The following is a 12,282-nucleotide window of genomic DNA, read 5'->3' as shown; positions in this document are numbered from 1 at the left end:
TCCGCCCCGCCCAGGCAGCCCCGCGCGACCGCGGCGCCCCCTACAGTCCAGAAGCAGCCCGGAAGCCGCCGTCTCCGGGGCGGCGCAGACGAACCGCAGGCGGGTGCGCGAGCGCCGGGGGAGGGGCGCGCACCGCGACCCCGGGAATTTGCGACCCGCAGAAGGCACTGCGCATGCTCGCGCCGCCGGGGTTACCCTGCGGGGCCACCTGGCGGGCTGGACCCTCCGGTGAGGGAGGCCACGGCGCCAGGGATTCTACTTCGACTCCCAGCGCCCCTCCGCGACGCCGTGGTGACTTGGGGTAACGGACCTAGCTGCTGAGGGCCATGGCGACGCCTGCTGGCCGCAGGCGCGCTCCCCTCCGGAGTCTCGATTTCCTATGCGCAGGAGGGAGAGAAGCTGAGCTAGGGGTTTGGACTCTGAACCTGCCCTTAAGAGACTGTTCCTCTTTGTAAAGAATACCAGAACACAAGATCCTGACCACAACAATCCTTCGAAGTGAAAACCATAAACATATAGAACCCAGTAGTTAGACCTCCTGTTCCAAATGCAGTCTTCCCAGGTTTCTGGCTCCTAGTTCCCTGCTATGTGACTTTGGGCAAGTAACTTGACTACTCTGGACTTCATCCGTAAAAATGGGGATACTAGTAGTACTTTCCCCATAGGGCTGCAATCAGGATTTTGAAATAATATAAAGCACCTAGCACAATACCTTATAATTAAGAACTCAAATAATAGCTATAATTAGTAAATACACACTTTTTAGGAGTCAGGCTGTGGCCTGTAACAAGCTGTGTGGTCTCAGGCAAGCCAGCCTCGCTGGGGCTCACTTTTCCTAAAAACGATCATTGCAAGGGTCCTTAGATCTCCTGGAATTTGACCGATTCTGGGCTTGACTGGAATGCCTCTAAAAGGTACCCCCAGGAAGGCCACAGAACCATATGAGAGAGCTTCTATTCACAGCTGGATGAAAACTACAAGGACATAATCTCTGGGAACTGTACTCTGGCTGCGCTTTTAAATGTCTTCGTAGTCTCAGGTATTTTTTTTCCCCTCACCTTTGTCACAGGATGCCCTTAAAGTCAGTTCCTGATGTGTTTATGTGTGGGAATAATGAAGAAAAAGAAAACATGCTTGACAACCCCCTCCTCCTCCAAGCCCCAACAAGGAACCTCTTTTGTTTCCCTGACTCATTTTCTATGGAGTTTCTCACAGCCTCTGCTGAGACTCACAAACCCCAGGTTGGGCCCTCACATCCTGTAGATGGAGCTTCTCACTTTGTTTCCATACAGTTCATCTGGCCAGGCAGGGAGGTTACAGCTCCTCCTCTAAGACCACAGACTGTGGGCCTCCAACACTGAGAGTGGAGGAAGGGAGCTAAAAGGAGCAGCCAGGGAAACTGCTGGACACTTCCAAGTATTCTAAGCAGCCAACTAGTGACTTAATGCCCTGCTTTTCAAACACCTGGGAGGTCAGTTTCAGGTGAGTTCATATTCGTGGTGATGTCATTATATAAGAGTTTAGGGTAGTTGTTCTCAGACTTGGCTGAAGGTTGGAATCACTTGGGTTTTTTAAAAAATACTGCTGCCTGGGATCTGCCCCCCCGAGATTCTGATTTAATTGGCCTGGGTTTTAGCCTGACTTTGGGTTTAAAACTTTCCTAGATGACTCTGTGTAGATAAGGGTGAAAACCACTAATTTAAGAAGTAAAGACCTATGGGGACAAAAACATACTGCAAACATCAGATTCATCATAGCTATCTATTGGGGAAGGTGTTTGGACCAGAAAAAAAAAATAGAGCCCTCGATCCCCATCAGCCTTACTTAGGTGGAAAGACAACAAAAAATTCAAAACAAAACCAGAGATGCTACCTACTGAATGACAACCTTTTAACCTAGGAAGAACACACTTCTGGAACAGGATTGGTAAAGTGCATTGGTAAATTAGTAGAAAAATGTTCATCGTTATAGGAGTAGTAAAAAAATATAAAAATATTTTACACTGGGGAGTAATGACAATGAAATGTCCTAATCCCAAAGGTAATATGATTCTATCTCAGGAAGCTGACTTCTCTCCCACTTCTGCCTTTCTCTACTGACATCTGTCTCTTCCTCCTCAAGTATTGACTATTTTTACTAGCTCAGGAATCATTCTAAATATAGCATTTCTTCACAAACTTCTTCAACATCCCCGCAGACTCCAAACAACCTAAGTATCTTAAAGGGGAAGATGACCAATACACTATCTCCCAAAAAGTATACTATATTTAGGGACAGTTTTCCAGTGGGAAAAAAGAACCAAAACATGACTGAAGAACCTCCCTCCCCAGCTGACTTTAGCCTCTTTTCCATTTCTGCCCCACCCCATTCCAATGCTCCCTTAAATAAGACTTTTCGATAAAGACATAGTAGCACTACAAAGTTACAGTAATTATCTTTTTTTCCCTTAAGAATTATAGTAGCATTTTTCTCCACTTGCCTTCAAGTCTTACTGAGCTATTTGGAAATTCTCTGCATTCTTTTCCTTATAAGGAATATCTCTCCTTGATCTACCAGCGGCTCTTTTGAAAAAGCTAAACAAACGTCCTGCTGGAGAATTTGGGGGAGACAGGCATCCTCCATTTAGCCATATACGGAGCAGACATCTGATTTGCATTATACAAAGTGGGCTCAGTTATATATGTTTTTTGGCTCTTTTTTCTAAATCCAGGTAGTTTATAACTTAAATGTCTTAGCTAAATTAGTGCTTCCCCAAACCCCCTTTCCAAGAACCTTGATTTTCACTGAAAATCAAGTCTGATTTTTGTCAGATTCTAAATGTCCTATGTCTGGATTTCTCATTTACAAAGCACACCTGGAGATACACTTCAAGCCTTTACTGATACACGACCCTTCAGTAATTTGCATTTTACTCTCAAACAAAAAATCCTGCTGTTGCACTTGGTGGTTCAACTTCTGGGCATAGCTTCCCCTGGTGCTCATACATTCTTGGAATTGTTACCAACTTCCCAAGAAATTCTTTTCTAATTGGGCCTCTAGGCTTAATTAGCTTGTAGAATGGAATCCAACGGTGTGAAAAGGAGTCAGTCCTTTGGAAATCTAATACTTGGTTTAGCTTTCCTAAGCAGAAGAGGCAAGCTCTTCAGTTAAAAAGTTTCCAAAGGGCATGGACAAAGTGCTGGTAAAGCTTTAGCCCAGTGTGCATCACCCCTGAAACTATGTAGTGGTTGTCAGAATGCTGACAGGTGGGGGTGGGGCAAGCAGGAGAGGCAGGGGGCAGCTAGCTCTCCATACCATATAAAGCACTGAGCTATATATAACTCCCAGCTTACTTTCTGGATCTAGTGCTCTCAGACTGCAGACCCAAGCAAGTATCATCTTCCCAGGCAGATCTTAAGGGCGGGATTAAGGCTTCCTAATGAGAAAGGAGGCCTCTAAGTGTCTCTGTGCCCCACCACCAAGCTCAGCCTTCTACATAAAAGTAGCACTACATAGAGCCCAGTCCCTCTGTATCCTGTCTAGACCCATCACCAAAAACCAGACCTTCCCACCTACTGAAGATGGCAAAAAAAAAAAAAAAAAGAAAGAAAAAACTAGGCATTCTCTGTGTACACAAACCTTGGTGATGACACCTCACGGGTTTTCTGCCACTAGGGAGGCAAGGCTCACCTCCAGAGTCCAATTGCAGCTGCTCTATTCCCCCAGCTTCTCACCCACCCACCTTCACCCCCAGGTAGGCAAAGAAGAGGAGAAAAAGAGAAAGGAATGGATGAAATATAAATGCGTGCGTGCAGTAGCAGTCAGAGGCAGCATCCGGTGCTCTGCGCCATGGCTGGGCTGTGTGCAGGTGGAGGAGGTAACACTCCTCCATTGCTCTCCGGCCCCTGTGGTGACCCCAGAGTGGCCACACGGTCAGGAGGTGAGGGAGCAGCGTGAGCGTGCACTTACATCGGTGGCCTTTTTCTCTGCCAGCTCCAGCTTCTCCTGGGCATCTTTGAGGGCCTCTGAGTATTTGTCCAGTTCATCTTCTGTGCCCTTGAGTTTCTTTTGCAGCGACACCAGCTCATCTTCCAGCTGGGAGTTGGCCGCGGGGTACGGGGAAGGGGGGAGGGGGTGGTGCAGCAGGCAGCGTGATACCGCAGGGGAAGGGTGTGGGTGCACAGAACCAGAGGGAACAGGGACAGCGGGAGAGACAGAGGGAAGGACAGGGAGAGAGAGAGAAAGAGAAAGACATAGTTAGCCATTCGTGTGCCGCGCCGCGCGCCCGGGGTACCTTGGCGGCGGCCTCGTCGGCGGCCAGGAGGCTGTCCTCAGCCTTGTGCAGCTCCTCCAGCACCCGATCGCGCTCGTCCTCCGACGCCCGCAGCAGCTTCTCCTTCGCCGCGATGTCCTCCTCGAGCTGGTGGGCAGCGGCGGGCGGGCGCGGGCGGCCGGCACGGACCGGGTGTTAGACACACATACAACACACGGGCGCCGAGGTTGGCTGGGGCCCCTCGGGCTTGGAGCGCCGCCGAGCTGGAGCTCAAGGGCCCCGAGGTAACCTCCTCTCGCCCGGAGCCAGAACCGCTCGGTGGCTCGCCCCGCACCCCGCCTCCTGCCGAGGTCTCAGCGGGCTCAGACCCACAAGGTGCGGGCGCAGAGAGTCGCCCGTTTGCCTGGCTTCCGGGCCGTGCTCTCCATTCTGTCCCACCTTTGTTTTTAGGCAACAACTCCACGACTCCCCTCTCCTCCCGCAAAGTCTCCGTCCCAGTCTAAGGTTCCATTCTCCCCAGTCAAAAGTCCAAAGAACTTGAGACACATTCAGGACTTGACTCCCTTTTCCCTTCCGCGCCCTTCCTTTGAATGTCCCCGGGAGCTGGTGCCCGCCCCCCCCCCCACCCCAAATTGATTCCCAGTCCTGAGGATCGAGTGCCTCTAGGACTTGAATTGACTTCGCGGACTATGGGAACCCGAGAAAGCAAATTAGCGTCCTCAGATGAGAGTGAAAATAAAGTTACGATTAGCCTGAGTCTTGCGGTTTCCCTCCCCCTTCCCAGACGCGCGCCCCTGGCCGTCCTGGGTGCGCGCGCGCCCGTGTCGGGGTGGCTCCCCGACTCCTCGGGGTGGGGGGCTAGGAAGGTGCCAGGCTCGGCTCCGGGGCTCGGGGCACCCAGACTGGCAGAGCCCGGGCGAGCGGCGGGCGCAGGGCCGGGGGGCGGGGGGGCGCAGACCTGCTTGCTCCTGTCTTCCGCCGCCTTCTTATCGGCCTCCGCCTGCTCGGCTCGATCCAAGGCGTTCTCCTTGTCGAGCTTCAGCATCTGCATCTTCTTCTTGATGGCGTCCATGGTGGCGGCGGCGAGGGGCCCTGGGGCTGCGGCGGGAGCGGCGGGGCGAGCGCGCGGTCGGGCGGCGGAGCAGGAGTGCGAGCGCCGAGCCGCCGGCTGCTCCCAGATATGTACTTTCCCAGGGGGGCGACCGCATTCCTCAAGACAGCCAATACTTTTTTGGAAAAGCTTTCTTCTCCTGCCCCCTTTCCCCCTCTCCTCCCTCCGCCCCGTGCCCCCTCCCCGCTCCTCCCGCGGGGGCCGCTCGCCCATTCGCTGCCGCCTGCCGGCCTCCCCGTTGACGGTGGATATGACTATATATGGGGACCCGAGCCGCCGAGGCGGCGGCCGGGCGAGGCCGCCTTGTTTCCAAACCTGCGCGCCAAGGAGAGGGCGCTGGGGCCTCACTGGGGCCGACGCTAGGCTCTGCCCTCTGCGCCCCCTCCTCCCAGGGCCAGCGCCCGGCCATCAGGGGCCGCGGGAGACCGGGGGAGCCGGGCAGGTGGTGGGCGCGCGTGGCTCCCTGGCTGCCAGGCCCGGGTGCGCTCAGCCTCAGGCTGGGGGGTGGGGGGTGGGGGGTGGGCGGGGGTGGGCAGCAGCTGCCGCACCCCGTGTTCAGTCTTGTGCGCTTTCGGCTCCCGCCAGAGCCTCCCCTGCAGCTCTCGGTCCGCCAGGTGTAATCCAGGGCGCTCACGTTCTGGAATCTCAACTGGAGCAGAGAAAGGGAGAGCTGGGAGGAAGGCCTGGGGGCGCTGCTCCTGAGACTTTCTCTGTTGGTGCGGGTCAGAAAGGCGGGGTGCGGCACAAAGATAGCACACAGAATCTGGCTTCTGCGTACCCTTCCCCCGGGGGGTGGGGGTGGGGGTGGGGGATAGCCAAATACTTAAGAGACTCAGGACCCCGTTGGCTTAGTTCTGCGTGTGCCTGTGTGGTGCTTTCCAAAAGGGTAGGATGTGTGTGTGTGTTGGTGGGTGGGTGGGTGGGAGTTTAAGGGGAGACACTCTGAGTTTAGGCTCAGGCAATTATGTCTTTGGTCTCTGTCACGAGCAGTTGTGTGACCTTGACAAGGAACTCGTATGGTGGTGCAGTTTCGTCATCCTTAAATTTAGGGTGTCTATGATCCTTGAGGTCCCTCCAGATCTAACTTTTATCGTTTTTCTTATACTGATTTTAGGGAGTTGGCCTCTTTCCATGTTAGGTGCTCAGGTGGCAGGGTGCCAAAAACATGGGGTAAGTGTTATCCTAGCTAAGTCTATGCATCCACAGCCATAACTCTGAGGAGGTAATAGGCCCAGTTCTGCATTGTGAGCTCTGCTGAGAGGCAGGAGGATTTCCTCTATACCTCTTACTAATTTTAACTCTATTTCTCCTAGGCCCCAAAGGGGGAAAGCCTGCTCTTCAGAGCTTCAGTGGGAGAGGAAGTGAGGGGGCCACCCATAGTCTCTGCCTGAGACCTGGCTGAGACAGGGTTGGTGAGGGTCTTGTTAACAGTCCCCACAGAATAATTCACAGCCTGTACTACATGGATACTGAATATTCCCTGGATGGTATCTGAGCAGATTAGGCAGGCCAAACAACTTGTAAGTCCTTCAAAGAATGGTCAAGTTCCCCTTCAGGATTTTATCAGGAGGAAGAGACAGAAATGACCAGGTCAGAGGAGATAGAAAAATCTCTGAAAAGGTTGTGGCTTTTAAACTGATTTCAGATGAAGGGTGGCAGTTAGATAGAGAGGAGGGTCCTTCTCGAGCCAAGAAAAGAAAAAGGCATGTTTGATGATGATTGGATGGTAGGATTTTGGGGGGATGAGTGGGGACATGAGACTGGAAATGGAGGTTGGGGCTATATGGTTAAGGACCTTGAATTCCAGGTTCAGACATTCAGACGTTTTTGTGTGGTTTGAAGCCACTGATTTCTCTCTTGTCACCTCTTCCCTTCCCTGCCCCTCTCACCTAGGGCTATATTCAGAGGTAGAAGACTGTGGTGTCCAAGTATGGAAATGGAGCTACTCAGAGCCAACTACTTAAATCCCTTGGCACCATATCATTGAACCCTAGACTGATGGGTTAATATGGCAGGTCCCTGAATTCAATCATTTCTGTTTCACCTCTGTTGAGATTCTTCCCCACAAATAGCCTGACAGCCAGCGAGGCCCAACCCAGCTTCATGGATTGTACTACCCCTGAACTTTTTGTCATCAAGGGCTAAGACCAGCAAAACATCATGACTTAACTCAAACAACAAATTCTTCTGTACTGGACAGGTCGCCCAGTCCCTGGAGAGGACCAGGAGGGGTGGGCTGGACAGCCATGTGCTCTAGTGTGTATCCCTGTTCCCCAGCTGAATGGCCATGACTCAAGGACAGATGCAAAAGCGAACTGGGGACCTAGTGTTGTGGCCTGTCAGGCAAAGATGGACTGGGTCTGTCAGCTTTTCTCTGACTGCAGTTGGAACTAAGGAACATGGAAAATATGAGAAAATATTAGCTGTACCTGCTGAAATGAAAAGGGTTAGTGTTGAGCTGGAGATGCCATGTGCGATGGTGATAAGGTTATTCACAAATATTTGGGCTTTCTCCTCAATCGGGGTCCTGGTAGGATAGCACATTCCCATCTAATTAAGTTAGATGTGGCCATTTCACTTGCTTTGGCCAAGGAAATGTGGGCAGAAGTGACCTATGATGCTGCACACGTTAAATCAGCGCACGTCTCATCATGTTCATTTGTTAAGATTGTGGCTGCTCTGTCATTATGGCTTCTCAAGTGGCTCCTCCTTCCCCCCAACTAACCCTTGGTGGACATGAAGCAAGAGCAAGAAACATTAACCTTTGTCATTTTAGGCTACTGGGATCTGGGGGTTGTTTCTTACTGAAGCATAAATTAGCTTTTCCTGACTAATATACCACAACAGGCCATGCCTTATCCAAGTCATGAGGAAGCAGAGAAGTCTGGTTATAGAGGAGAATGGAGCAGAAATACCAATATAAACAGAAGCACCATTCAGAGAAAGAGACTGGGAGAATATGACCAAATTTCAGTTCCAGGCGTTCTTATAATAACCCTCTGTATTTCCTGAAGTTACACGAGAGAGTATATGGTCCTTGAAAATAAAAGAAAACTGATCAAATCATGGTGGCGTGGGAGTCTACACAACGTCCTTGGCACAGAGGTTCTATGTGAACACCAAGATTGTATTTCAGAATTTCCAGATTTCTCCAGTGTTTTCTGTCACTTCTCAATGAATGTTTGTTGAATGACTTTTTATTGACTATCAGCTATAAAAGTAAGTTGGAGAAACGGTATCTAGGAAGGAAAGGTAACAAAACTAGGTTCAAAAGACCTTGTTTCCATTCAAAAATATGTACTTTATGTTTTACTTTCTGAAGAATGAATGTAAGTACTGTGATAGGGTAGAACAAATGTCCCACAAATATTTATTGAACACCTTTTGTGCACAAGCATTTAGGGTTTATGAGATTAAGGGAAGTGGCTAAGAAACATGAAATTTTTCTTCTAGGAAAATTGTCTATACATGATGTGAAGTAAAACCCTCTCTCTGGGGATCATCTAATGTGTATCTTCAATTGTGTTACCATCGTCCCAAATGGCTGTCTAGGGCCCCTGTACGTGTTTCCTAGGTTTTTGAGAAGAGCTTTAATATTAAGTATACTGTCCCTTTCCCTCCTTAAAAGCACCTGTACTTGTCATACTACATTTTTCAAATTTGGTTACAAAAGAGAGTCAACATAACATAGCTTACTAATGTGACACCTTTAAGAGGAATGCTCACTTGACTATGTACATCAGGGTTTGTTTGTTTATAAAAACAAAACAAAAACCTCATTACCTGATAGTTACACCTTGTTTAATAGCAATAGCTCTACCTGTGTACTGTGCCTCCCCAGAGTCAACAGTGCTGACTCAAGTCATTAAGGGAAAGTGAAGAATCTATAATTAAACTGAGAAACAATGGCTTCTTCCATTGGGTTTTGGAATGCAGCGTGTTATGCTCATGGCTCATTGTCCCACAGAACAAGATACAACATGCTCTCTTCATACACTAGGGCGTTTTGTTTCCCCAGGGTTTGTGATGCCACCATAAGGGACCCACGGAAAATATGCTCTGCTTCCCAGGGAAGTTCGGAGCTCTGAGAAAGGTCTTTTGCCTGTGGATTGTGGATGCCTGCCTTCACTGTTTAGTAACACACAGCTCACCTGATTCCGCTGCGAGGCCCTTGAGCACACTTGCTACCGGGGGGTTTGCATGGGCAAAATGGATCTCCCGGAATAAAAAAAAGGCATAGGAGTTTTCCTGCTTTACATCTTATCTTCTATCTCCCAATGGCAGCAACTGTGTGTAGGTTTAATCAAGCCCGATTTGTGGTGGAATTTAGCTGTTTCATGAAAGGAAATGTTCCCTTATGAATGTAAAGTTCGAAAGCACTTTTAAGTTCATTACCTCCTCCTTACAACCTCTTATAATTCCCACTCTGTAGATTAGAAAACCCAGGGCAGTGACTGGTCCAAGACCACCCAGCTGGGAGGTGGCAGTGCAGGGACAAGAATGCAGATGTCTCAGATCCCAGCAACAGTGCTCTTTTCGTTCATTCATTCTCCAGCCTTTTTTAATATTCATATTTGATTTCATATTTAAAAGCAGCACATTAAAAGGTGAAGATAAGAGGAGAGGAGACCCCCAGACGTCTTTTCTACATGTAGAACATGGTTAAAACATGATACTAATGAGGCTGAGGCTGAAGGGGTGTCTTATACACATGGGCCAGCTCAGTACTGCAGTCTGGCCTCTAAATCTACCCACCCACTCACAGCTGGTGGGAGAACCTGGTGAGAAAATGTGGTTGGGCCAAAGAAACCTTTTCCCACTCTCATATTTATGGCCTAAGATGGGATGGTAAAAACATCTTCATGAAGATAGAAAGGTAGGTATGTTAATTTTATTCCAGTAGCTTCAAGGGAGAAATTGAAATACTCATTAGGGCCGGCCCCGTGGCGCACTGGGGAGAGTGCGGCGCTGGGAGCGCAGGGATGCTCCTGCCGCGGTTTCGGATCCTATATAGGACTGGCCGGTGCGCTCACTGGCTGAGCACTGTGCGGGCGACACCAAGCCAAGAGTTGCGATCCTCTTACCGGTCACGAAAAAGACGAAAAAAAAAAAAAAAGAAAAGAAATACTCATTAGAGATCTATACCTGCTTCCCTCAAAACCCTTGGGTTGGAAAAGGAATGAGCCACAAATTAATCTAGGCAGTATGTTTAGTTTGTCCGTGGTCAGGACAACATCTAGTTGTGCCCAAGCCACGGCCTATGCAGAAGTAAAAGTGCCTGCAGACCTTGCAGTCCAGAGACTTGAGCCAGCCTCAGGAGCCACATCCAGACTTTGGAATGGTTTTAATCATTACTTCCCAGTGAACCCCACATTCTTTTCATATTGAATGCCACCTGTTCATTTTTATATTTTTATACTTGGTTCTCAAGTTTCTAGTGATCTCCTTAACAGGAACATATGTGGAAGTGACCTTTGCAGACTCTTGAATGGCAAGTAGAGCTCCTCTCTTACTTTGCAGACTGTGAAACCCGATGCAACAATGGCTGTGGAGGTGGACAATCCAGGTGCCTCCTGCTCTACTTGACGTCTAGCTACTACTCACTCAGGCTCCAGGAGGCTGCCGTGTTAGGTAAATTCAAAATTAGGATTTCTAAAATTTTGTTTCTGAGCCTATGCCATACCCACTACCAACAGCTTAATTTTCAGTGGGGGTTATTTGGTTTGGAGGCCCATGGGTGGGCCTGGGTTACTGAAAGTAAGCAGTGGGCTTCCTTTTGTTTTTGTAAAGACCCTTTCTTGATTGACTAGCAAAACCTTCTCCCCCAAGCACTTTCTACTAGGACCCTGGGTTCTTGTTAAGAGAGTTTATTTTCTTGATTTAATAGAAATTGCTACTCTTCAGTAGAAATGCTTTTTCGAGTTTTTTCTCCCGAGGACCATTTCCACCTCAGTAACTTCAGTGGAGGAGAGAGTCAGGCCTTTCTTACTGCTTAAGACAGAGGAAACTCTGTTCTTTTTCTGAGGTCTTGCTGCTTGAGGAGGGAGCTCGTCCCGGCAGCTGGCAGAGTTCCAGAAGAGGCTGATATTTTTAGCATGGCCGTCTTCACTTCCCAGCACCTGCCATGATCTGTAACCCAAGGGGCTACTTAAATGCCAATGAGATGACTGAGGACAAGGCAGCCTGAGCTAATGTCCTAAAATACCACTCAAGGGAGGTTTTCCTTGAGGGAGCCATTTCATTTCTAGCTCTTCTTTTCTTATTCCTCCCTTAACTGTGGGGCTGTTACAGATCCTGGCTGAGACATGTGACCTCTGCCCTGGGAATAGGTTAGAGAAAACCACTGGATCTGTCTAACTTGATGCCAGCCAGCTATAGTGATGATTCTACCCTTGGCTCCCAACTTCAATCTCTCCCTCTATTCTTCATGCCAGACAGAGGTAACAAGAGAGTGTCTACACATATTTCCCTGAAGCAAAATTCTCTTGATATCCCTGAAAATAAGTGAAATGAGAGACAGAGTCCAGGTAACATTTTAGATCAGATAATGGTAAAGGGGATGCAAATCTCTTTCTCATAGCAGATTAACTCATGGAGCTCCTTATCCCCTAGAGATTATGCAGGCTGGAAATAGAAATGTGTTCTCAAGAAGCCTGAGACATTTGTGGAGGACAGATGCATCACGGTCATGAAGCACAAATGAGAATGTCTTGGGATGTCTCTAATCCTGGAGTGTGACATCAGCCTATACTATCCACAGCATTCCTTCATGCCACTGTCAGGTGTACAATACTGGGCTGATAAATTCAAGGGCTGAACCCATCTGGGAATTCTCACGTGCCTCTGCTGATTTCTCTGTCTACTCTAAATTCTCCCAAATGCCATGGAAGGCCTAGTATGAAGTCAAGAGCTTATTTTA

General features: G+C 49.1%; 1 protein-coding gene across 17 annotated transcripts in view; it reads right to left on the bottom strand.

Moving 5' to 3' along the window:
• Positions 1-5,510, bottom strand: part of TPM1 (tropomyosin 1 (alpha)) — a 27,646-nt gene extending 22,136 nt beyond the window's left edge. For 5 of the 17 annotated variants that reach the window (XM_008583581.1, XM_008583576.1, XM_008583583.1 and 2 more), the window contains exons 1-2: positions 5,211-5,510; positions 3,949-4,074 (exon numbers count right to left, since the gene is read on the bottom strand). In XM_008583581.1, the coding sequence (XP_008581803.1) occupies positions 3,949-4,074; positions 5,211-5,324 (240 nt within the window). In that variant the 5' untranslated portion in view covers positions 5,325-5,510. Of the gene's footprint in view, positions 1-3,948; positions 4,075-4,273; positions 4,400-5,210 lie in introns of all 17 variants that reach the window. The other 12 variants (XM_008583585.1, XM_008583570.1, XM_008583577.1 and 9 more) reach the window with 6 other exon arrangements.
• Positions 5,511-12,282: the final 6,772 nt, after the last annotated feature.

Source organism: Galeopterus variegatus, unplaced genomic scaffold (genome assembly GCF_000696425.1).
Source record: "Galeopterus variegatus unplaced genomic scaffold, G_variegatus-3.0.2 Scaffold2969, whole genome shotgun sequence".
NCBI lineage: Eukaryota > Metazoa > Chordata > Mammalia > Dermoptera > Cynocephalidae > Galeopterus > Galeopterus variegatus.
The sequence above is the reverse complement of the archived record's forward strand: the minus strand, read 5'-3'. Positions and strand labels throughout refer to the sequence as shown.